This window comes from Anomaloglossus baeobatrachus, chromosome 8 (genome assembly GCF_048569485.1).
Source record: "Anomaloglossus baeobatrachus isolate aAnoBae1 chromosome 8, aAnoBae1.hap1, whole genome shotgun sequence".
NCBI classification, from domain to species: Eukaryota; Metazoa; Chordata; class Amphibia; order Anura; family Aromobatidae; genus Anomaloglossus; species Anomaloglossus baeobatrachus.
This window is the reverse complement of record NC_134360.1, coordinates 247,025,668-247,050,435: the sequence shown is the minus strand read 5'-3', so window position 1 is coordinate 247,050,435 and position 24,768 is coordinate 247,025,668. Positions and strand designations below refer to the sequence as shown.

The 24,768-nt window shown below is 48.6% G+C and overlaps 1 protein-coding gene across 3 annotated transcripts in view; it reads left to right on the top strand.

The window, feature by feature from the left end:
- Positions 1-12,167, top strand: part of DDAH1 (dimethylarginine dimethylaminohydrolase 1) — a 194,402-nt gene extending 182,235 nt beyond the window's left edge. For all 3 annotated transcript variants that reach the window (XM_075320521.1, XM_075320520.1, XM_075320522.1), the window contains one exon: positions 5,235-12,167. In XM_075320521.1, the coding sequence (XP_075176636.1) occupies positions 5,235-5,351 (117 nt within the window). In that variant the 3' untranslated portion in view covers positions 5,352-12,167. The remainder of the gene's footprint in view (positions 1-5,234) is intronic.
- Positions 12,168-24,768: the final 12,601 nt, after the last annotated feature.

Here is a 24,768-nt window from a genome sequence, read left to right as displayed (position 1 = left end):
CCACTGTGATACATTTTGACAGCAACGGTTTCCTCTGATTGGTCACTAAATTTCAAAATGCAAACTGCATAAATTAGTAACATTGCCCTGATGAGGCTGGTGGACTTATTGTGAAAACCCATATTAAAATGGTTGCATAGCACTTTATGAAAGTTTTAGATGGAATCCTAAAATGATCGTTTTTTAATATCAGGAAGGGTTAGACCAGGGGTCTCAAACTCGGCTGGGTGTATGGGCCGCACACAGGAAAAAAATAATTTGAGGGGCCGCATTCCTTTCAGGACAAAGTGACATTGGTAGTGGTACCATTTTTTCTTTCTATACAACCTTGAATCACTGTTTTTGAACATTTTTCATTTGTCCATTATAACAAAGGTGTAGTGTGTGAATATGTATGTATATATATACATACATACATACATACATACACACACACTTTTTTTTACATTTTTTCCCCTTTTTGTAAGTAATACAGTTTTACAATAACCACCGCATAGTAATTTTGGCCAACATCTTGTAGTAATGTGCCCCATCTTGTTTCCCATTCTGTAAAAATGTGTGCATCCTTGTCCCCTTGTAGCAATGTGCCTCAGCTAACACACACACACACACACACACACACATCACCCCCCCCCACCCTGTGCAGCCTCAGCCAATACACATCCCCCCCCCCCACCCTGTGCAGCCTCAGCCAATACACATCCCCCCCCCCCCACCCTGTGCAGCCTCAGCCAATACACATCCCCTCCCCCCACCCTGTGCAGCCTCAGCCAATACACATCCCCTCCCCCCACCCTGTGCAGCCTCAGCCAATACACATCCCCCCCCCCCACCCTGTGCAGCCTCAGCCAATACACATCCCCCCCCCCCACCCTGTGCAGCCTCAGCCAATACACATCCCCTCCCCCCACCCTGTGCAGCCTCAGCCAATACACATCCCCTCCCCCCACCCTGTGCAGCCTCAGCCAATACACATCCCCTCCCCCCACCCTGTGCAGCCTCAGCCAATACACATCCCCTCCCCCCACCCTGTGCAGCCTCAGCCAATACACATCCCCTCCCCCCACCCTGTGCAGCCTCAGCCAATACACATCCCCTCCCCCCACCCTGTGCAGCCTCAGCCAATACACATCCCCTCCCCCCACCCTGTGCAGCCTCAGCCAATACACATCCCCTCCCCCCACCCTGTGCAGCCTCAGCCAATACACATCCCCTCCCCCCACCCTGTGCAGCCTCAGCCAATACACATCCCCTCCCCCCACCCTGTGCAGCCTCAGCCAATACACATCCCCTCCCCCCACCCTGTGCAGCCTCAGCCAATACACATCCCCTCCCCCCACCCTGTGCAGCCTCAGCCAATACACATCCCCTCCCCCCACCCTGTGCAGCCTCAGCCAATACACATCCCCTCCCCCCACCCTGTGCAGCCTCAGCCAATACACATCCCCTCCCCCCACCCTGTGCAGCCTCAGCCAATACACATCCCCTCCCCCCACCCTGTGCAGCCTCAGCCAATACACATCCCCTCCCCCCACCCTGTGCAGCCTCAGCCAATACACATCCCCTCCCCCCACCCTGTGCAGCCTCAGCCAATACACATCCCCTCCCCCCACCCTGTGCAGCCTCAGCCAATACACATCCCCTCCCCCCACCCTGTGCAGCCTCAGCCAATACACATCCCCTCCCCCCACCCTGTGCAGCCTCAGCCAATACACATCCCCTCCCCCCACCCTGTGCAGCCTCAGCCAATACACATCCCCTCCCCCCACCCTGTGCAGCCTCAGCCAATACACATCCCCTCCCCCCACCCTGTGCAGCCTCAGCCAATACACATCCCCTCCCCCCACCCTGTGCAGCCTCAGCCAATACACATCCCCTCCCCCCACCCTGTGCAGCCTCAGCCAATACACATCCCCTCCCCCCACCCTGTGCAGCCTCAGCCAATACACATCCCCTCCACCCTGTGCAGCCTCAGCCAATACACATCCCCCCCACCCTGTGCAGCCTCAGCCAATACACATCCCCCCCACCCTGTGCAGCCTCAGCCAATACACATCCCCCCCACCCTGTGCAGCCTCAGCCAATACACATCCCCCCCACCCTGTGCAGCCTCAGCCAATACACATCCCCCCCACCCTGTGCAGCCTCAGCCAATACACATCCCCCCCACCCTGTGCAGCCTCAGCCAATACACATCCCCCCCACCCTGTGCAGCCTCAGCCAATACACATCCCCCCCACCCTGTGCAGCCTCAGCCAATACACATCCCCCCCCACCCTGTGCAGCCTCAGCCAATACACATCCCCCCCACCCTGTGCAGCCTCAGCCAATACACATCCCCCCCACCCTGTGCAGCCTCAGCCAATACACATCCCCCCCACCCTGTGCAGCCTCAGCCAATACACATCCCCCCACCCTGTGCAGCCTCAGCCAATACACATCCCCCCCACCCTGTGCAGCCTCAGCCAATACACATCCCCCCCACCCTGTGCAGCCTCAGCCAATACACATCCCCCCCACCCTGTGCAGCCTCAGCCAATACACATCCCCCCCACCCTGTGCAGCCTCAGCCAATACACATCCCCCCCACCCTGTGCAGCCTCAGCCAATACACATCCCCCCCACCCTGTGCAGCCTCAGCCAATACACATCCCCCCCACCCTGTGCAGCCTCAGCCAATACACATCCCCCCCACCCTGTGCAGCCTCAGCCAATACACATCCCCCCCACCCTGTGCAGCCTCAGCCAATACACATCCCCCCCACCCTGTGCAGCCTCAGCCAATACACATCCCCCCCCACCCTGTGCAGCCTCAGCCAATACACATCCCCCCCACCCTGTGCAGCCTCAGCCAATACACATCCCCCCCACCCTGTGCAGCCTCAGCCAATACACATCCCCTCCCCCCACCCTGTGCAGCCTCAGCCAATACACATCCCCTCCCCCCACCCTGTGCAGCCTCAGCCAATACACATCCCCTCCCCCCACCCTGTGCAGCCTCAGCCAATACACATCCCCTCCCCCCACCCTGTGCAGCCTCAGCCAATACACATCCCCTCCCCCCACCCTGTGCAGCCTCAGCCAATACACATCCCCTCCCCCCACCCTGTGCAGCCTCAGCCAATACACATCCCCTCCCCCCACCCTGTGCAGCCTCAGCCAATACACATCCCCTCCCCCCACCCTGTGCAGCCTCAGCCAATACACATCCCCTCCCCCCACCCTGTGCAGCCTCAGCCAATACACATCCCCTCCCCCCACCCTGTGCAGCCTCAGCCAATACACATCCCCTCCCCCCCACCCTGTGCAGCCTCAGCCAATACACATCCCCTCCCCCCACCCTGTGCAGCCTCAGCCAATACACATCCCCTCCCCCCACCCTGTGCAGCCTCAGCCAATACACATCCCCTCCCCCCACCCTGTGCAGCCTCAGCCAATACACATCCCCTCCCCCCACCCTGTGCAGCCTCAGCCAATACACATCCCCTCCCCCCACCCTGTGCAGCCTCAGCCAATACACATCCCCTCCCCCCACCCTGTGCAGCCTCAGCCAATACACATCCCCTCCCCCCACCCTGTGCAGCCTCAGCCAATACACATCCCCTCCCCCCACCCTGTGCAGCCTCAGCCAATACACATCCCCTCCCCCCACCCTGTGCAGCCTCAGCCAATACACATCCCCTCCCCCCACCCTGTGCAGCCTCAGCCAATACACATCCCCTCCCCCCACCCTGTGCAGCCTCAGCCAATACACATCCCCTCCCCCCACCCTGTGCAGCCTCAGCCAATACACATCCCCTCCCCCCACCCTGTGCAGCCTCAGCCAATACACATCCCCTCCCCCCACCCTGTGCAGCCTCAGCCAATACACATCCCCTCCCCCCACCCTGTGCAGCCTCAGCCAATACACATCCCCTCCCCCCACCCTGTGCAGCCTCAGCCAATACACATCCCCTCCCCCCACCCTGTGCAGCCTCAGCCAATACACATCCCCTCCCCCCACCCTGTGCAGCCTCAGCCAATACACATCCCCTCCCCCCACCCTGTGCAGCCTCAGCCAATACACATCCCCTCCCCCCACCCTGTGCAGCCTCAGCCAATACACATCCCCTCCCCCCACCCTGTGCAGCCTCAGCCAATACACATCCCCTCCCCCCACCCTGTGCAGCCTCAGCCAATACACATCCCCTCCCCCCCACCCTGTGCAGCCTCAGCCAATACACATCCCCTCCCCCCCACCCTGTGCAGCCTCAGCCAATACACATCCCCTCCCCCCACCCTGTGCAGCCTCAGCCAATACACATCCCCTCCCCCCACCCTGTGCAGCCTCAGCCAATACACATCCCCTCCCCCCACCCTGTGCAGCCTCAGCCAATACACATCCCCTCCCCCCACCCTGTGCAGCCTCAGCCAATACACATCCCCTCCCCCCACCCTGTGCAGCCTCAGCCAATACACATCCCCTCCCCCCACCCTGTGCAGCCTCAGCCAATACACATCCCCCCCACCCTGTGCAGCCTCAGCCAATACACATCCCCCCCACCCTGTGCAGCCTCAGCCAATACACATCCCCCCCACCCTGTGCAGCCTCAGCCAATACACATCCCCCCCACCCTGTGCAGCCTCAGCCAATACACATCCCCCCCACCCTGTGCAGCCTCAGCCAATACACATCCCCCCCACCCTGTGCAGCCTCAGCCAATACACATCCCCCCCACCCTGTGCAGCCTCAGCTAACACACACGAAAACATTCTTCTCACCTGCTGTCAGCGGCACGCAGGCACGTGGACCAGGTAATGATCACAGCTGCTGTCATCGCTGAACGTTCGGCCGGCGCGTGCAGAGCAGTTCTCACTGCACAACAGCCACTGGCCAATCACAGGCAAGCATCTGAGGTCATATGCAGCAGGTGCTTGCCTCTGATTGGCAGGCGGCTGTCTGCGTTCTGCAGCGAGAACTTCACTGTGCGCGGCAAACACAAAACTGTAGGCTGAAATAAATAACTGACAGCTGCGGCCCCTGCACCGGTCGCCATCTTTACCAGGTCCACGGGCCTGCGGGCCGCAAGAAGCCACCTGAAGGGCCGCATGCGGCCCGCGGGCCGCGTGTTTGAGACCCCTGGGTTAGACGTACATGGTGGGAGTGTAGGCGAGTCTGCACCTTACATAATCCCAGGGTGACTACTTCATTTTTTGGCTAAATTTGGGGATTTTCGCCTTTTTTTTTTTTCTAGGTGTTTGAGAAGCTGAAGGAGCACATGCTGATTCCTGTGGCCAATTCCGAGCTGTCCAAAGTGGATGGATGCCTGACCTGCTGCTCGCTGCTGATCAACAAGTCTCCCGAGGTCTGAGAGTGCGGACTCAGCCCTGTGTACCCGGCAATAAGTGCACACCGCGGCCACTTCTGACAATCCGGCACTGAGCTAATACCACCAGAGATCCGGTCCTAGCACCGAGGGCTAAACCTTAACTCACAGATAGTGAAATAATCGCATTCAATCACAATATTCATCCGAGAAACGCCTTAAATTCTCACACAGAGCCTGATCCATCTCCGGGATGACATCATTTATGAATATTTTAACAATCAGTGTGAATTTGCTAAGATTTATGCACAATTTGCAGAGGGGAGGGGTTCAATTTTCACATTAAATGGTTTTGGGTTTTTTTGGGTGCAATTTCAGCCCCTTTCACCAACACCCATCACAATTGATGAAAGTCTGACACTTTAAAAGTTATTATGAACAATGCATCCTCCATATTTACCAATAGTCATGAAGATGTGAGGGGGGAGGGGTGCTGGTTGGGGTGGTCTACCTTTTGCATATATTTTGGGGCTAAAAATGTATTTTTTACAATTGCGTTTGATTAAAAATTGCCTTGTCATTTTCAACTTTGGTCATATATCTGGTGAATGGAGCTTAGAAAAAAAGAGAGATAAGAGTTAAAAACTCTCCCGTCATTTAATCTGAATGAACTCACTGACTGATTCTCAGTTAACTCATTCTGCAGCCAGAAATAGAAAACGCAACACAGAGGCTATAAAAGGCAAAGTGTTCCAAATTTTTGATGAGATCCAATTGTAAAAATGATTTTTTGCCCCAAATATATGGATTTAAGTAAAAACAACTGTCCCCAAAAGTGGACAACTCGTTTAACACTAGAAGTCCCAGAGAGGGGTCATTTGACATTTCTACCAATGGAACCCTATGGAGCTCGAAATTCCTGGGACTTCTAGTGTTAAAGGAGTTATTGGTAGATGAGTGGGGCTGGCGACACACACGAGAGGCAGCAGATGTGTGTGATGTAGAAAAAGTCACAATACACCTTTAATTCCCCCCCCCCCACGGATCTTGTGTATAAAAAAAAAACCCTTAAAAAAAAACTTTTTGTTAACTGTAGCAAGCTCAGTTTTCATGGTTTTTAGTGCACTTAAAGAAATAGAAAAAAGGGTCTGCTGTTTTGTGAGACAGCGCCACTCTGGTCCACAGGTTGTGTCTGGTATTACACCTACACATTTGAATTATTAGGACAGAGCTGCAGTACCAGATTTAGCCCATGGACAAGAGTGGCGCTGTTACTCAGGGGGGGTGGGGAAAGCAATCCTGATGGGAAGAAGGGACAGTTCTACTATATAAGGACCATGAGGGGACAAGGATTCACCCCAACACAACTATCCTGGAGAAATCAATATACCGGTATAGCAGGGATGCCAAATAACTCATAGCTTACATTAGCTCAGAAATGGCCACCGCCCCTGTGCCTGAGTGCTTGGTGACTTTATAGTGTATCATATATAGGTAAAAGGGGTTTGTTTTTTTTTTGTTTTTTTTTTTAGTCTTATTGAATACATGTGACGTTATCAAATGTTATCAAATGTGTTCTCCGCCAACTAGGACTGTAGAAAATGGTAGATTACTGTTCAATAATTGTGCACATGTGAAAATCTGACACCGTGTGATCGGAAATAAAAATCTTATCAGAAGGGGCCTGGGAAGGAGTTTCTCAAACTGCACTTTTTTTTGGGGGTGGAGTGACAGTTAAAGGGTGCCGTTATTTTTTTCTTCTTTCTATGATTGAAGAAAGGTTGGCAGTCCAATATCGTGATGTTTTTAGTTTTTAACAGTAGTGATAATTTTTGGACTTATTCACTCATTCATTGGGCACTTGGGCTCCAGTATGCGCTTAAAGGGTTAAACCCACCATAGCCACGGAACGTTGGCACTCCCATACAGGGGAGTGGAGGAGGTCTCCAGTGTGGGCATATTGCATAAGTGTATGACGTGGCGACTACCCCTTTATGGTGCATGCGTCTCCTCTCCTGTTATAGGTCTGTGTTAGTGCATACTTGCATTGCTCTACTAAAACGCTAAACTGTGCCGTTCCTCTGTTATTCTTCCTGAAAATGTATGAACAAATTGACACCTGCTGGGCATCGCCATTCCTCTTGTCTTTTTGCAACCTCGCGTTGTGCCTACTTTTAGGTCTGTTACTATACACTTGTATCACTCATAACATAACTATTCAGGAGAATCTTTTAATACTCTGAATTATGCTGTTCCTCGGTTATTCCTCCTGGAAATGTATGAACAAATTGACACCTGCTGGGCATCACCATTCCTCTTGTCTTTTTGCAACCTCGCTTTGTGCCTCCTTTTAGGTCTGTTAGTACACACTTGTATCACTCATAACATAACCATTCAGGAGAATCTTTTAAAACTCTGAATTATGCCGTTCCTCTGTTATTCCTCCTGAAAATGTATGAACACATTGACAGCTGCTGGGCATCACCATTCCTCTTGTCTTTTCACAACCTCGCGTTGTGCCTCCTCTTAGGTCTCTTTTAGTACATACTTGCATCACTCTTCTAAAACTCAGAACTGTGCAGTTCCTCTGTTATTCCTCCTGGAAATGTGTAAACACAATGCCCCCTACTGGGCATAACCATTCCACTTTCTTTTCACACCCTCGCGTTGTGCCCCCTGTTAGATCTATTTAAGTGCATATTTGTATCACTCTTCTAAAACTCTGAACTGTGCCGTTACTCTGTTATTTCTCCTGGAAATGTGTGAAAAAATTGACACCTGCTGGGCATCACCATTCCACTTGTCTTTTCGCACCCTCGTGTTGTGCCTCCTTTTAGGTCTGTGTTAGTACACACTTGTATCACCCATAACATAACCATTCAGGAGAATCATATAAAACTCTGAATTATGCTGTTCCTCTGTTATTCCTCCTGGAAATGTATGAACACATTGACACCTGCTGGGCATCCCCATTCCGCTTGTGTTTTTGTACCCTCACGTTGTGCCTCCTATTTGGTCTGTTTTAGTACATACTTGCACCACTCTTCTAAAACTCTGAACTGTGGCATTCCTATGTTATTCCTCCTGGAAATGTATGAACAAAATGACACCTGCTGGGTATCACCATTGTGTTTGTCTTTTCGCACCCTAGTATTGTGCCTCCTGTTACGTCAGTTTTAGTACATACTTGCATCATTCTTCTAAAACTCTGAACGATGCCATTCCTCTTTTATTCCTCCTGGAAAAGTATGTACAAATTGACACCTGCTTGTCTTTTCGCACCCTCATGTTGTGCCTCCTGTAAGGTCTGGTTTAGTACGTGCTTGTATCACTCATCACATAACCATTCAGGAGAATCTTTTAAAACTCTGAACTATGCCGTTCCTCTGTTATTCCTCCTGGAAATGTATGAACACATTGACACCTGCTGGGCATCACCAGTCTGTTTGTCAACAGGGTGTGTCTTTTGTGCAATCAGTGATCCAGTGTCACACTGTGCAGGGACGTACCCTAAGTGACAAGAGGAATTGTTACTGTTTAATCCTTTTGCAGTAGAAATAAGAGCGGATTATCCCGGTGCAGTGTTATAGGAAAAGGTGCGCCATAATGATTTCATAGGGATCCGAATATTTAGGAAAGCCCCTCTAAAATAAAATTTAAAATAATCGCCTCTCCGATCCACCGCCTCTCCGATCCACCACCGCTCCTATCCTGTTTTGGTTCCCTCGTCAGTCTTTCCACTTTCTGCTCGGTTCTGAATGACAATTGACCTCTGCAGCCAGTGATTGGCAGCAGCAGTTTCATGTCTATCCAGACCCAGGCAGGTAATACAGAGACTGGCGGGGAAACCGGGAACTGATTGGGGGCAGTGGTGGATCGGAGGCGACAACTGTTACCATTGTAAAGTGTATTTTAAACTGAAACGGGTTGTGTTCCATTGGAACCGTGGCGGTTTCCTTCAGACTGCAGGAATTGGGCAAAGCTGCAATGTCAGACACAGTCACTGGTGCGATTTCTGGAAGAAAACCGCAGTTCTGTTTAGGGGCTTGTGCGCACAGAGCAGAAACTGAGCAGAGTCTCAACGTTTTTGAGGAGTTGTGAGATTTGGAGAATTTGGACCTGCTCCTAAAAACTGTGCGCACAAAACCTAACGAGGCCGCAAAAACATTTCCATAATTCATCAAAAGGTTTAGGCACAAATGCAGCCATTGATTGCACCCCAAAGACGTGCAGCGCCCCTTTATATGATCAAAAAGGGAGTTGTGGGTTAAAAGTGAGGATCACATGATTCTTCTCTGCTCCACTAACTAGTGTTAATATAACCTCCAAATCTAGCAGACAGTGAGTGAACTGAGGATCCCACGGTGCGTTAACTGAGGATCCCGCGGTGCGTTAACTGAGGATCCCACGGTGCGTTAACGGAGGATCCCACGGTGAGTAAACGGAGGATCCCACGGTGCGTTAACTGAGGATCCCACGGTGCGTTAACTGAGGATCCCACGGTGATTTAACTGAGGATCCCACGGTGATTTAACTGAGGATCCCACGGTGATTTAACTGAGGATCCCACGGTGCGTTAACTGAGGATCCCACGGTGCGTTAACTGAGGATCCCACGGTGATTTAACTGAGGATCCCACGGTGCGTTAACTGAGGATCCCACGGTGAGTAAATGGAGGATCCCACGGTGATTTGACTGAGGATCCCACGGTGCGTTAACTGAGGATCCCACGGTGATTTAACTGAGGATCCCACGCTGCGTTAACTGAGGATCCCACGGTGCGTTAACTGAGGATCCCACGGTACATTAACTGAGGATCCCACAGTGATTTAACTGAGGATCCCACAGTGATTTAACTGAGGAGCACACAGTGATTTAACTGAGGATCCCACAGTGAGTTAACGGAGGATCCCACAGTGAGTTAACGGAGGAGCCCACAGTGAGTTAACGGAGGAGCCCACAGTGAGCTCCCTCTGACTGGGATTCTTTTTTTTACCTGTCTCTTACTGAATCACAGACCACATCAAAGTTGAGTTGAGCTTTGATGTGCTCATAAATCAGCTGAAAAACACAGAAAGTAAAAAGAAGTTAGTCTCTATCAGGATGAACTCACTGACAGATCATTCAGTTGTCCAGCCAGCAACGAGCTAGGGAATAAAGAGACTGTTAAAGCCAAATGGTGCCATTTTTTTAATGCAACCCAATTGCAAAAATTATTTTAGCCCCAAATTCATGAATTTATGTTTAAAAAAATTAATATAGGTTTTCGCCACTAATTAAAGGATGTGTACGGGGGTAATAATTGCTCTTCTGTAGAATTAATTAATTTGGTTTTCTGTTAGCCTAAAGGGGCATCATTTTTCTATGTGCACATGGAGCGTTTTTTTGAGAAATCTGCAGCATGCCTCTCCTGAGGCCAGGAAAGTCTGAGATGTCTGCAGTGCTGGGCGCACGTTGCTTCTTTTTTCCTTGCAGATTTGGTGCAGTAAATAATCTGCAGCATGTCAATTGTTGGTGCGTTTTTCCCAGTGGTTTTTTTTTTTTTTAGCCCTTCCAGCCATTGACTTCACTAACAAAACGCTTGGAAAAATAATGCACCAAAAGCGTATGTGTTTTGGTGCAGATTGATGCAGAAAATTGTTTCCCGTGCAGAATACATCATCACCCGGATCTGCCACTTTAGAGGGGCGTTTTTTGAGGTCGAAAACCCCTTTAATAATGTATGACTTCTCCTCTACCTTCCTTCTGTATTGTCTCATGTGTGAACTGCTGGAACGTTTTATGCTGTGAATTACGTAATCTCAGGAATTTAATACACATCAAGTAGAAGTATTAAACCATTGTGGTAAAGGTGGATGACGCAGTGTGGCTAGTGAGCAGGCCGTCCGTGCCATCACGGAAGACGCAGAAAGATCTGTAAGACGTGTCCTATAATATATTGAGATGCACAATTAATGTGACGTGTAAGCTGTATATAAAACCCGTAACGGCACTGACTACTCCTGCTTGTTGCACCACCAGTACCAGGTATAGACCACACCCTTTTCTCTGGAGGATACGGCATATCTGCGCATTACATGAGTATTGCATTGATTAATCTGTGATGCTAGAAGAATTTAAAGGGACTGTCAGCAGACAATGACTGCTCAAACCAAGCACAGGCGCTGGGTGCACCCTTGGTGCGGCCGAACTGCTCAGTGGACCTTTCCTCCTCTCAAGCCAATAAGGTAAAAACTATCAATCAAGGAACTGGGGGCAGAGATGGATGCAAAGCAAGTGGTTGGGAAGGTGCGCTGGACTGTTTGGCCACGACAAAAGCACAATGAGCACCTGACTTGGGTTTGAACAGTCATCTGCTGCTGACAGATTGCAAAAGTATAGGCCATCAATGTGAAAGTAGTGGACAACCCCCTTTTAAACACTTGTTTATTGCTGTGAACTGATTGCTGCCAGAAATAAAAGTAAAAAATGGAGGTCCAAAGAAGAGGGCCCATTGCTGTTGCTGACGTGATGCTGTTGTAATGTATCCGGCCTCTTGTCTGCCACTTGCTCTCTGTACGTTGGTCTCCGGTCACATGTAATGTTCCCGTGTCTCTGCTGCTCTCACTAATGTAAGTGACCCTGGATATGTCCGTGTGTCTGGTCCGTGTGCACAGACTCCCAGTATACCAGTACTATTCCCGTCTGAGAGCCCTGCGGTCACCGTCTTGGCACCAGTGACGTGTTTCTGTCCGGTGTGTCGTTGTCAGGATCACGTATGACCCGGATTACTGTGATGTTCTGGATTTATTCTGAATTGTCTTCTGTTTTATGTTTGGATTTTCCTGTTGATTAATAAAAGTCTCCCTGAATTTCTTGTAATGTGTGTGCTGTGCTATTCTCTGTGGGCTGCAGATGTCACCTCATTATTGTCCGTGCTGCGCTGGTAGAGATCAGCGGAACTTCACAGATTTTGGATCCGAAAGATTTGCTGAATTTTCCCAGAAAATTAAAATGATTGCAAATTGATTATCCAGATATCACAAGTTCAGCAGGGCCGAATTGTCTCAAAAACACGTGTAACACTCCGAGGTCTCCTAGGACTGTATCCAAACATTGTCAAGCTTCTTAACCAAAACACAGCCTTAGAAGCATCAAAATGACCTCAGCATATATGGCTGTGGGTAACCGGGAATAACCAATGTTCTTCACACTAATTCCATCATATATATTCATATACAGTACATGTACAGTGCTAAAATGCGTCTTTCATTATCCTGTAATGTGTAACACCAGCGTTCCACGCACTAATCGGCAGGGACGTTCTCACCGCACCGCTCTCCTCCCCGGTGTCGCCAACTTCTCCCTGGATCCTGTTCCAGGTTTGCTGCTTGCCCGATCCGTTCCTAATACCACACCTGAGCCTATTCTAAGTGCTTGTATCTGCTCCAGTATCCCGGTCCCTTCCTGAGTCCCCGTTCCTGGTTCCAGCCCAATGCCTGAGTTCCGAGTCGGTTCCCAATTCTGTTTTTGGTTCCAGCCTGAGTTCCTGATCCGTTCTCTCCTGGTTCCAGCCTGAGTTCCTGATCCGTTCTCTCCTGGTTCCAGCCTGAGTTCCTGATCCGTTCTCTCCTGGTTCCAGCCTGAGATCCTGATCCGTTCTCTCCTGGTTCCAGCCTCAGTTCCTGATCCGTTCTCTCCTGGTTCCAGCCTCAGTTCCTGATCCGTTCTCTCCTGGTTCCAGCCTGAGTTCCTGATCCATTCTCTCCTGGTTCCAGCCTGAGTTCCTGATCCATTCTCTCCTGGTTCCAGCCTGAGTTCCTGATCCGTTCTCTCCTGGTTCCAGCCTGAGTTCCTGATCCGTTCTCTCCTGGTTCCAGCCTGAGTTTCTGATCTGTTCTCTCCTGGTTCCAGCCTGAGTTTCTGATCCGTTCTCTCCTGGGTCCAGCCTGAGTTCCTGATCCATTCTCTCCTGGGTCCAGCCTGAGTTCGTGATCCGTTCTCTCCTGGTTCCAGCCTGAGTTTCTGATCCGTTCTCTCCTGGTTCCAGCCTGAGTTCCTGATCCGTTCTCTCCTGGTTCCAGCCTGAGTTCCTGATCCGTTCTCTCCTGGTTCCAGCCTGAGTTCCTGATCCGTTCTCTCCTGGTTCCAGCCTGAGTTCCTGATCTGTTCTCTCCTGGGTCCAGCCTGAGTTCCTGATCCGTTGTCTCCTGGGTCCAGCCTGAGTTCGTGATCCGTTCTCTCCTGGTTCCAGCCTGAGTTTCTGATCCATTCTCTCCTGGTTCCAGCCTGAGTTCCTGATCCGTTCTCTCCTGGGTCCAGCCTGAGTTCCTGATCCGTTCTCTCCTGGGTCCAGCCTGACTCCTGAGTTCTGATTCCATTCCTGGTTTCGGTTCGAAGTCTGTGATCCTGAATCCGTGTCCATGTCTTGGTGCCAGAATTGTGTTCCTGAACCCATGCCCGTGTCCTGGTGCCAGCCTGTATTCCTGTGTCCTGAATTTGTGACTGTGTCTCCCGGCATCCTCCTACATTCCTGTATCCATCCCTGTATTCCCTGCCAGTGATCCTGAACTGCGGGACCCATCTGTACCAAATACCACCCTGCCGGTTATCCTGATCCTGTTCTGGGAGAGGGTCTACTCCGTCCAGCCTATTTCCGTTCAGTAAGGATGGTTGACCTTAGGGAGATCAACATCCAACACCCCGGAGTCACCATCACGTGTTTCTCAACGCAGTGATTCTAGAGCAATGCCCCCTGGGAAATATTCAAAACAAGAAAGCCCGCGGAGACACCATCACATGTTTCTCAACGCTGGCAGGAAACTAGCCAGGTCTTTCACCGGGAAGGAACAACCACGGGAAGGGCAGTCTCCAGTCAAGGAGACCACCTATGCCAAAACATGGTATCCATCCACAGACAGCTGTTTCGGGGTATTTGCCCCTCATCAGTGTGGAGTAGGAATCTGGCTAGTGGGAGCAATGCCTAGTAGAAGAGTACATAAGCAAGGATGGTTGACCTTAGGGAGATCAACATCCTACTCCACACTGATGAGGGGCAAATACCCCGAAACGGCTGTCTGTGGATGGATACCATGTTTGGTATAGGTGGTCTCCTTGACTGGAGACCGCCCTTCCCGTGGTTGTTCCTTCCCGGTGAAAGACCTGGCTAGTTTCCTGCCAGCGTTGAGAAACTTGTGATGGTGTCTCCGCGGCTTTCTTGTTTTGAATATTTCCGTTCAGTGTCAGCTTCTGTGGATCCGGGGTCTGCCTTGTAGTGGTACCTAGTGTCTGTCGGCAGCCAATGCCAACCTCGCCATCAGAGACTCTGATGAATACCCGGCAGACACTTATTCATGCCCCTCCAGGGTGAGCCGGTGATCTGTACTCCAGTGGATCCACATCCCAGTCCTGGTCGGTTCAGTCATTGCCGGTCCTCACGTAACAACATGGCTATATGAGATCCGAGGTATGACCCTCAGACCCTGCACAGGGCCCACTTAGCCTCTGATCACACGTCCACTCAGACTTTCCATTTCTCTTCCATTTTAGGAACAGACAATGGGAAGAAGTCTTTTATTTCATCAGTTTTGCAAACACAAGCAGAGGGGCCCTTTAATCATTATAGAGTCAATTTGGTTTCTATTTTTTTTTTATATTTTTGGAATAGAAGAAAGGTTTTCAATGCAGAACTTTTTTTCTTCTACCGTAAAAGATGTATCTCGGACAGATCCCATTAGAATCAATGGGATCCGCTTGCTTCTATATTGCATAACTAATGTAGCTCACAACCAGAATGCCAGAACAGACCTGTGAGCAGATCCCGTGATCCTGACTCATTCTTCAAATAATAATATATTTACTCATTTATATAGTGTTGTTAATTCCACAGCACTTTACATACATCAGGAACACTGTCCCCATTGGGGCTCACAATCTAAGGTCCCTATTTGTATGTTTTTGTATTGTGGGAGGAAACCGGAGAACCCGGAGGAAACCCACGCAGACACGGGGAAACATACAAACTCCTTGCAGATGGTGTCCTTGGTGGGATTTGAAGCCAGGATCCCAGCACTGCAAGACAGCAGTGCTAACCACTGAGCCACCACAAGACTGCAGTGCTAACCACTGAGCCACCACAAGACTGCAGTGCTAACCACTGAGCCACCACAAGACTGCAGTGCTAACCACTGAGCCAACACAAGACTGCAGTGCTAAACACTGAGCCACCACAAGACTACAGTGCTAACCACTGAGCCACCACAAGACTGCAGTGCTAACCACTGAGCCACCACAAGACTGCAGTGCTAACCACTGAGCCACAAGACAGTAGTGCTAACCAGTGAGCCACCACAAGACTGCAGTGCTAACCACTGAGCCACCGTGCCGCCCTGTGACTTGTGATGTGTCGGCTGTGCTACACCTGGACCGTCTGCTGCACAGCACAGCCTGTATACAGTCCTAACCTAGCTTATATGTGTAAAGTGCTGTAATATACCCTCATGTGTCAATCCACTACCTATATACAGCGCATGAAGGGATTTCATGTGTCACCCTGCACCTTAAAGGAATTGTGCCACGTTTATTCTTACCAGTACCACCTTATCTATAGGATTAGTGATAACTTACTGATCGTCAGGACCCCCAATAAAGCAGAGACTGCACTACACCATCTCTGGCACTCCCATAGACAATAGCTGGAGCAGAGCTGCGCATGCTGGACCAGTCGCAGAATCGGAGTGGATCCCAGTGGTAGCAATCAGTCACATATCACCAATCCTATGGATCGCTGATCACTTCAAAACTTGGTGCAAAGCCAATAAAGCGGATCAGGCATCAGATTTATAGGGAATGTGTCAGTAGGATCATCCCTGCTAAACCGTCTATATGTGCATGGGAGATCTATGTCCGGCCCATACATATTAACAGCTCATTGATGTATTAAGATAAACGTGGATTTCTTTGGAATAAAAGATTGAAGCGCAGATATCAAGGTATCATTTTAGTCAATTCCATATAGATGGCTTAGCAGGGGTGAGGCTACGGACAGACAATAGAAACTGCACACGTTATTAAAGGGTTTGTCCCATGATGGTCCCTTTTGAATATCCCCCAATGGGCTGAATAAAATAATAAAAATATATCCTTTACCTTCCGGACGGGCAGTGCTCCTCCTCACCAGGTGCTGTCTCCCCCCATTGCTGACGTTATGTGGCGCTGCAGGCGATCAGTGGCCTCTGCTGCAGCCTTCACTTGTCCATCATAGTCCATTGTCTGTGTTGCCACATTACATTATGTATAGATCTAGACTGGAGCCCATGTGCAATGAATCAGGCAGTAGATGTCGCCCTATGAACAATATACACTCATAAAACACTCAAAGCCCCTAACTAGTGTTGAGCGGACCCGGATCGGCAAAATCCGGATCCGCACGTTTTGAGCGGCAGATCCGAGACCGATCCGGTCGCGGGATTCCGGGTGCACGATCTGGATCTGTTTTTTTTTCTCTCTCCCACTCCCACTCCCCATTGACCTATATGGTGCCGGATTCCGGATCGGATCCGGACTTCTATATCAACCCGCCGCGGATCTGCCGGACCCGGATTATTCCCAGTCCGCTCAACTCTACCCCTAACGAATATTGTATCCCTCTCTTCCTCCCTTTCCTTGTGCAACCAAACCAGCACCGACCCAACAAGGTATGGATGGGACTTCTGAAAGTGTCCTAAAGGATCGGGTACAAGATGTCAGCAGCACTTAGAGGAGATTTCTCATCTTATAAACTGATGGCAAATCTGAGATCAGAACCGCTCTAATCATAAGAAAGAAAGGGACGCAGGACTGAGCCCCCAGCCCATCCTCTGCTCAGGGAACAGGGCATATTCTGGGGACATTACTATATAAGATTGGAAAACCCCTAAAAGGTCCAAAATTACTTGGCACGGCCTCTCATGGATCGGGCTTGTTGTTCTAGAATTCTCACTAACGCTGGATTGGATTAAGATCTGGAGACTTATGAATGACGATATACAGTGTGTCCACCCATATGCTGTCCACCGCCATTAACTTGAGAACGGCGGCAGCTATAGGCATAGAAGTGGTGTCTAGGTATAGTAAAGTAGCCATGCGCTACACAATGAAACCACCTATAGCGCCACCTGGTGGAAAACAACGGAGTTAGCATTTTTATCTCGAAAACGGAACGAGATAGAGAAAGAAAGTGAATAAAAAAATTGTAGGGCATCATCAATTCAATACGAATCAACACCTTGCATACAGAAATCTATGATGACCCCCCAAAACATTGAATGCTGGTCACACATATGGCACTCATTTAACTTTGATGCTCAAAGTGTCCCCCGTCAGCTGCAATGCACATCTGGGCTCTGCACAGCATACTGTATCTTGCTGCAATGCACATCTGGCCTCTGCACAGCATACTGTATCTTGCTGCACGTTATGCAATATGGTAGGTGACACATTTGCACAAGCATCTGTGATACGTCGTCGTAGGTCCTGCAATGTTGGTGGAGGGGTCGCATACACCGGCTGTTTGATGTGACCTCACAGAAAGAAGTCCAATGGGGTCAGGTCAGGTGAGCGGAGGCCACTCCACACAGCCACCAGACCCAATGACTTGTAGGAAGGTCTCCATGAGGTATCGCTTCACGTCCGCAGCCTTGTGAGTTTTACACGTTCTTATCATAGCATTTCTGTGCAAGGTGTCGATCCGTATTGAATTGATGATGCCCTACAACTTTGTAATTCACTTTTTTTCTCTATCTCGTTCCGTTTTCGAGATAAAAATGCTAACTCCGTTGTTTTCCACCAGGTGGCGCTATAGGTGGTTTCATTGCGTAGCGCATGGCTACTTTACTATACCTAGACACCACTTCTATGCCTATAGCTGCTGCCGCTCTCAAGTTAATGGCGGTGGACACACTGTATATATGTATGTGTGTGTATATATATATATATATATATATATATATATATATATAAAAAATATAATATACATATATACACTTACAGGAATCTTTGCTGAAATAACAATTGGACACACGTTTGCAATTTGATAAAATACACAAAGGACAATTCCCCGTACACCTTCTGTTGGTGCACTAGAATACATGGTAAATGCACCAGTACCTCCCAGGCAGGCAGATGGAGTTACATACTGAGTAAAATATGTAACCAAAGTTTAGTTTATGTGTCTGCTCTGTTACAACAATCTGAATCAGCGATCAGACACAATTCTCAATGTCAGCAGATGAAAAGGTGGACCAGTGCGCCCTCTGGTGGACACACATGAGAATACTGGTATTGAATTTAGTAGGAAAATCTTCATTGCACCAGAATTAATATGGCATTAACCAATTTTCCGAACAGTACACAGCATGCGCTCTCTTCCTATTGCCTGTAGCCCGCAGTCTGATTTCCCTATTTTGGGAACACTTGGGTATACACAGGCCTATTTACATAGGTAACGCTTGTGTGCAAATTTTCAGTCCGCCTGTCAGTGCTCAGACCATACAACGCGCTGCATCGCTGATCTGTATGGCTGTTGTCCCAGAAGGAAGCCTTTTGATGATGCACGAGAAAGCCACACACAGTTTTCTGAAGACAAGCAGACTACGTACATGGATTACTGGAACCGTCCTGTGGTCCGATGAGACCAAGGTAAACTTATTTGGTTCAGATGGTGTCAGCGTCTGTGGTGGCAACAAGGAAGCAGTGCAATGACGAGTGTGTCCTGCCTACAGTAAGCTAAGTTAATAAAAAAGTAAAACAAAAGTTTTTCTTGATGCAATTTACAACCATTCTTCCTGCTCCTGATGACGTCACATCCTGTTTAAGCCTGGTGTGTTTTGTGTTAAAAAAAAAAAAGCTGCAAAAATGCGGCAAAACCCCACCAAAAACTCACTGTGTGAACAGCAGATTTGATGCATTTTTTTTCATCACAGCATTGAAGTCAATGGGTGAAAAAACACTGCAAATCCAGACCAATAATCGACAAGCTGCAGATGTTTTCTGCATCAAAATCTGCCCCAAATCTGCAAGAAAAAAACCCCGCAACGTCGTCCAAGCGGTTCAGAAATCTCATAGACTTTGCTGGCTCCAGGAGAGACATGCCGATTTTGAAAAAAATGTATCAAAAATTGCAGCGTGTGCACAAGTCCTAAGGCTATATGTGCAGCCTCAGATTTTGTGTAGAAAATTTCTGCATAAATATGCAGCTTATGGCAGAAAAACACACCAAAAAAGCATCTTTTTGGTGCGTTTTTATGCCATATGTTTTTTTTTAGTGAAGTTAATGGCGGGAAGGGCTAAAAAAAACTCAAGCAAAAATGCACCAAAAATTGACATGGTGCAGATTATTTTCTGCACCAAATCTGCAAGGAAAAAAAACAACATGCGCACAGCACTTCAGAAATCTCATAAACTGCTGGGATAAGGAGAGATATGCAGATTTGGGCAACAATTTGCATGATAAACTGCATCAAATCTGGGATAAGGAGACACATGCAGATTTTGATGCAGATTTCTAAAAAACTGTATAAAAAAAAACCAACACACACTGTTTGCACACAGCCTAAGGCCGAAAACACACTTCCGCATAAAAAACGTAAGTGTGACACGGTCCGTTTTTCGGGTCCGTGTTCCGTTTTTTTTGGGCGTTTCTCTGGTACGTATGGCATCCGTGTGATGGCGTATGCGAGCCGTGTGTGCGTGTGGAATGCCCGTGTATGTGTACGTGGAATGTCCATGTGTGATGCACAATGTCGTTTATACATGTCGGCTGACAGCAGACAGAATTGCGCGATGAGAATGAACTCGGGTGAACTTCACCCGACTTCATTGTCATGTTGCGGCTCTGTCTGTGTCGCGTACTGATTAGCGGTCACCCGTGAAGGACTCACCGGTGACCGCTAATCCCCTGAGTGACTGAATTGAGCAGCCCTCTCTTATACTTACCGTTCCCCGATCTCCAGCGCGGTGCTGCACAGCTGTTATAAAAACTCCGGCGGCTTTTACTATTTTGAAAAAGCCGGCCGCTCATTAAACAATCTTGTATTCCCTGCTTTCCCCGCCCACCGACACCTATGATTGGTTGCAGTCAGACACGCCCCCCACGCTGAGTGACAGCTGTCTCACTGCACCCAATCACAGCAGCCGGTGGGCGTGTCTATACTGTGCAGTGAAATAAATAAATAAATAATTTAAAAAACCGGCGTGCGGTTCCCCCCCATTTTAATACCAGCCAGATAAAGCCATACAGCTGAAGGCTGGTATTCTCAGGATGGGGAGCCCCACGTTATGGGGAGCCCCCCAGCCTAACAATATCAGTCATCAGCCGCCCAGAATTGCCGCATACATTATATGCGACAGTTCTGGGACTGTACCCAGCTCTTCCCGATTTGCCCTGGTGCGTTGGCAATTGGGGTAATAAGGAGTTAATGGCAGCCCATAGCTGCCACTAAATCCTAGATTAATCATGTCAGGCGTCTCCCCGAGATACCTTCCATGATTAATCTGTAAGTGACAGTAAATAAACACACACACCTGAAAAAATCCTATATTTGCAATAAAATCCACTAACAAATACCCTCGTTCACCACTTTATTAAGCCCGAAAAACCCCTCCATTTCCGGCGTAATCCACGGAGGTGCAGCCGTATGGCTTTATCTGGCTGGTATTAAAATAGGGGGGGAACCGAACACCGTTTTTTTTAATAATTTATTTATTTTACTGCACAGTATAGACACGCCCACCGGCTGCTGTGATTGGTTGCAGTGAGACAGCTGTTACTCAGCGTGTGGGCGTGTCTCACTGCAACCAATCATAGGCGCCTGTGGGCGGGGGAAGCAGAGAATAGTAGATTGATTAATGAGCTTCCGGCATATTCATAGTAATTGTTGCCGCGTATTCTCTGCACAGCTGTTCCTCGCGGCGCTGGTGATCGGGGAGCGGTATGAGCTGGGGGAAAAAAAAGACCGAGCGCCAATGTAAGTATGACTGAGAACAGCAGAAAAAAAGGTAAGTATACTGAATTTAATAAAAAAAAAATAAATAGATTGCTCGTTTAAAAACGCACACGGATGAAACGTGCTGAACACGGACATACTCCGTGTGCGGTACGTGCAGGCACGGACCCATAGACTATAGCGGGTCCGTGCCTGCGTGCTGCCGGCCAAAAACGGACATGTCGTCCATGTAGAAAACTGCACACACGTACTTAAGACACGGACACACGTTCCGTGTGATTTTACGTGTGTGTGCCATCTACCATAGAGTAACATTGGTCTCCGTGTCTCCGGTACGTGCAAAAACATACCAAACACGGAGGCACGGATGTGTGTTGCGGGCCTAAAGGGGCATCATTTTTACAATGGAAAACCAAATTCTGGGAAAATTCTACAGAAGAGCAAACCATTGCCCCAGTACACATCCTTTATTTAATAGAGAAAACCTGTTTTGTTTTGCAATTTATATATTTTTTTTACTTAAATTCATGAATTTGGGGCTAACATAATTTTTGTAATTGGGTTTTATTAAAAAAAAAAAAATGTCACCGTTTGGCTTTAAGGGCATTGTGCGCACGTTGCGTTCTGTACGTTGCAGAAATAATCGCATCCTCTGGCAGAATTTGACAATGTCAAATTTGGTTTTGACCACAAAAACGCTTGAAAAACGCATGCGCTTTGAGTAAGTTTTCTTTGCGTTTTAGGTGCTTTTTTTCTTCCTTTTTGGTAGTGGTGTTTCCAATACATTGTCATGAAAGAAAAAAGCTTCCAGATTCTAAGAATCTGTCAGAATTGTCATAGACTTTGATGGCATAAGGAGAGACATGCAGATTTGTGCCACAATATGCAACCAATACGCAGAAAATCTGCACCAAATCTGCATAAAAAATACACTCTGTGCACAGAGACTAACAGACCCTGGGAGCAGCGGCGGAGACTCAGCGCTAGATCCGAGAAGGGTGAAAAAAGAACCGTTTGTTTAGCCGGAGGACAGGAATTTTCCAAAATCAAAAAAATCCTAAGGCTATTTTCGCACGTTGCGTTTTTTACCGCGTTTCGGCCGCGTTTTTAGCGGCAGCGTTTTTGCGCTAAAACGCATGCGTTTTTGTTTTCCAGCAAAGTCTATGGGAAAAGCAGAAATCCTGTCCGCACTTTGCTTTTTTTTCTGCAGCGTTTAATTTGCATATTTTGGGTCAAAAACCATGCTGAAAAAGAAGCAGCGTGTCAGTTGTTTTTGCCATTTCTGCAGCGTTTCCTTAACATTGGAGTCAATGAGAAATGGCAAAATGCAACCAAAAGCACAATTCCTGCGTTTTCCATGCTTTTTACCTGCTTTTCCACTGCGTTTTTGGCTCCAAAAACGCATGCTTTTCTGGCCAAAAAATTAAAGGGTTCTAATGTTCCTTTACACACACACAATAACCGAAAATTTAAATGCTATAAAATAATAAACTTTACCTATTTTTCAGTTAAAATGTGCATAACCACTATTATTACATTAAAATTGATAATTTTCCATATAGTTTTATTAAAAGTTAATTTTATACTTTTTTTCTCTTTTTTCATTCTTTTTGACTATTTCAACTTTATTTCTCAGTGTCTTGATCTACAAAACGCATCTGCGGAAACGCAGGTGAAAACGCAGGTAAAAAGCGCTGAAAACGCACTAAAAACGCAGGTAAAAAGCGCTGAAAACGCACTAAAAACGCGGTAAATACGCATGCGTTTTTAGTGCTAAAAAATGGCCAAAAGCCTTTTGGTCAAAAACCAAGGGAAGGAAAACGTGCAGAATAAACTGCCGGTACTCCGACGCAACGTGCGCACATAGCCTAAAAAGGAACCTGTCACCAGATTTTTCCCTATTAGGGCTCGTGCACACGTGTGCGTATTGCACTGCAGCGTAAATGCATGCGTCCTGCGTCCCCTGCACAATCTATGTATATTGTGAATGAGACGTGCGCACGTTGCTTTTTTGAACGCTGCGATTTGGATGACAAAATTTTGACCCAAATCCGTGCATTCAATAAAGCAGCATGTCAATTAATTTGTGTGCTTTGGATGCTGCTCCCGCTCTGTCTATGGTGGGGGCAGCATCCCGAGCGCAGGAAATCGGCATTTAATTTGCTGAAACACTGCATCCATCCATTACGCAGTGTTTCTGCAGCGATTTGCAGCGCACATGAGCTGCCAAATTGCTGCAGAAATGTCAGCATTGACGTGCGCACATAGCCTAAGGCCAGAATCACACTTGCTAGTGCCTTGCGTGTTTCTCGTGCGAGTCTCTCATTGAATCACCCGGCATGGCCACACACTATGCATACAGGAGCGTCTGAGCTGCATAGACATACATGCAACCGACCCGCTCCTGTCAGGGGAGTGTGCGGCCATGCCGGGTTCTACCATGAGAGACTCGCGCGAGTTACACGCAAGGCACTAGCAAGTGTGATTCTGGCCTTAAACTAAAAGTATCACCTCCTGCAGCTCCTGGGCTGGTTACTATGAAGGAGCACCTTGGCCCTGACTCCCCTTCTAGACCCCAAAAATAACTTTATAAAACCTGACCGTTAGGTATGCTAATTACCTGTGTTGGCCAGATGGGCAGGCTTATTTTCTGCTCCTGTCCCCCCTCCTGGTGACAGGTTCCCTTTAAGGCATTGAGCGCACGCTGCGTTTTTGTGCATTTTTTTTGGGTGCAGTTTTGGTCTCAAACTGCATGCTTTTCCTTCCCCCGCACAGTTTCTGTGCGCACGTTGCAGCTTTTTTGTTTGGCTGCGTCTTTGCGGTGACCACTGCAGCATGTCAATTCTTTCTACGGCTTTGCCAGCGTTTTTGAGCTCTTCCAGTCAATAGATTTGACTTAAAAAAAACGCAGTAAAACGTGGCAAAAAATACATGCCGAGGGTGCGGTTTTTTTGGGACCAAAAATGTGCATCTTTGTGTTCACCAGAAAGATGCAGCGTGCGCACATAGCCTTACAGTGTCGATCTTTTCATAAGGCTGGAGTCACACTAGCGTATGGCATCGGATGCGATATGCCAATGACCCCCCCGGCTCAGGCTCTGCGATCGGGTCACAGCTGTGAAGCGAGGACGGGCACTGCGGAGGAGAGGGAGGGGTTAATCCCCCCCATCTCCTCCATTGTCAGCCTGTGCGTATATCGCACTGCACTGGGATAACATCCGAGTGCAGTCCGATGTTTATTTTGCACCCATGCTCTTGAATGGGTGCGAGGGTACGGCTCTCGCAGAAAATCACAGCATGTTGTGACTTTTCTCTTAGGAAACTTTCACACTTGCGTTCAGCGCAGTCCGTCACTATGGAGAATAGCGCAGTCCGTTAACGCACTGCGCTATTCTCCATAGACTTGTATGGACGACGCACTGTAACGCAAGTGTCAGCGTTGCATCCGCCGGATGATGCAGCATCGTTATTTTGACGCTGCGTCGGGCGGAAGGAACGCA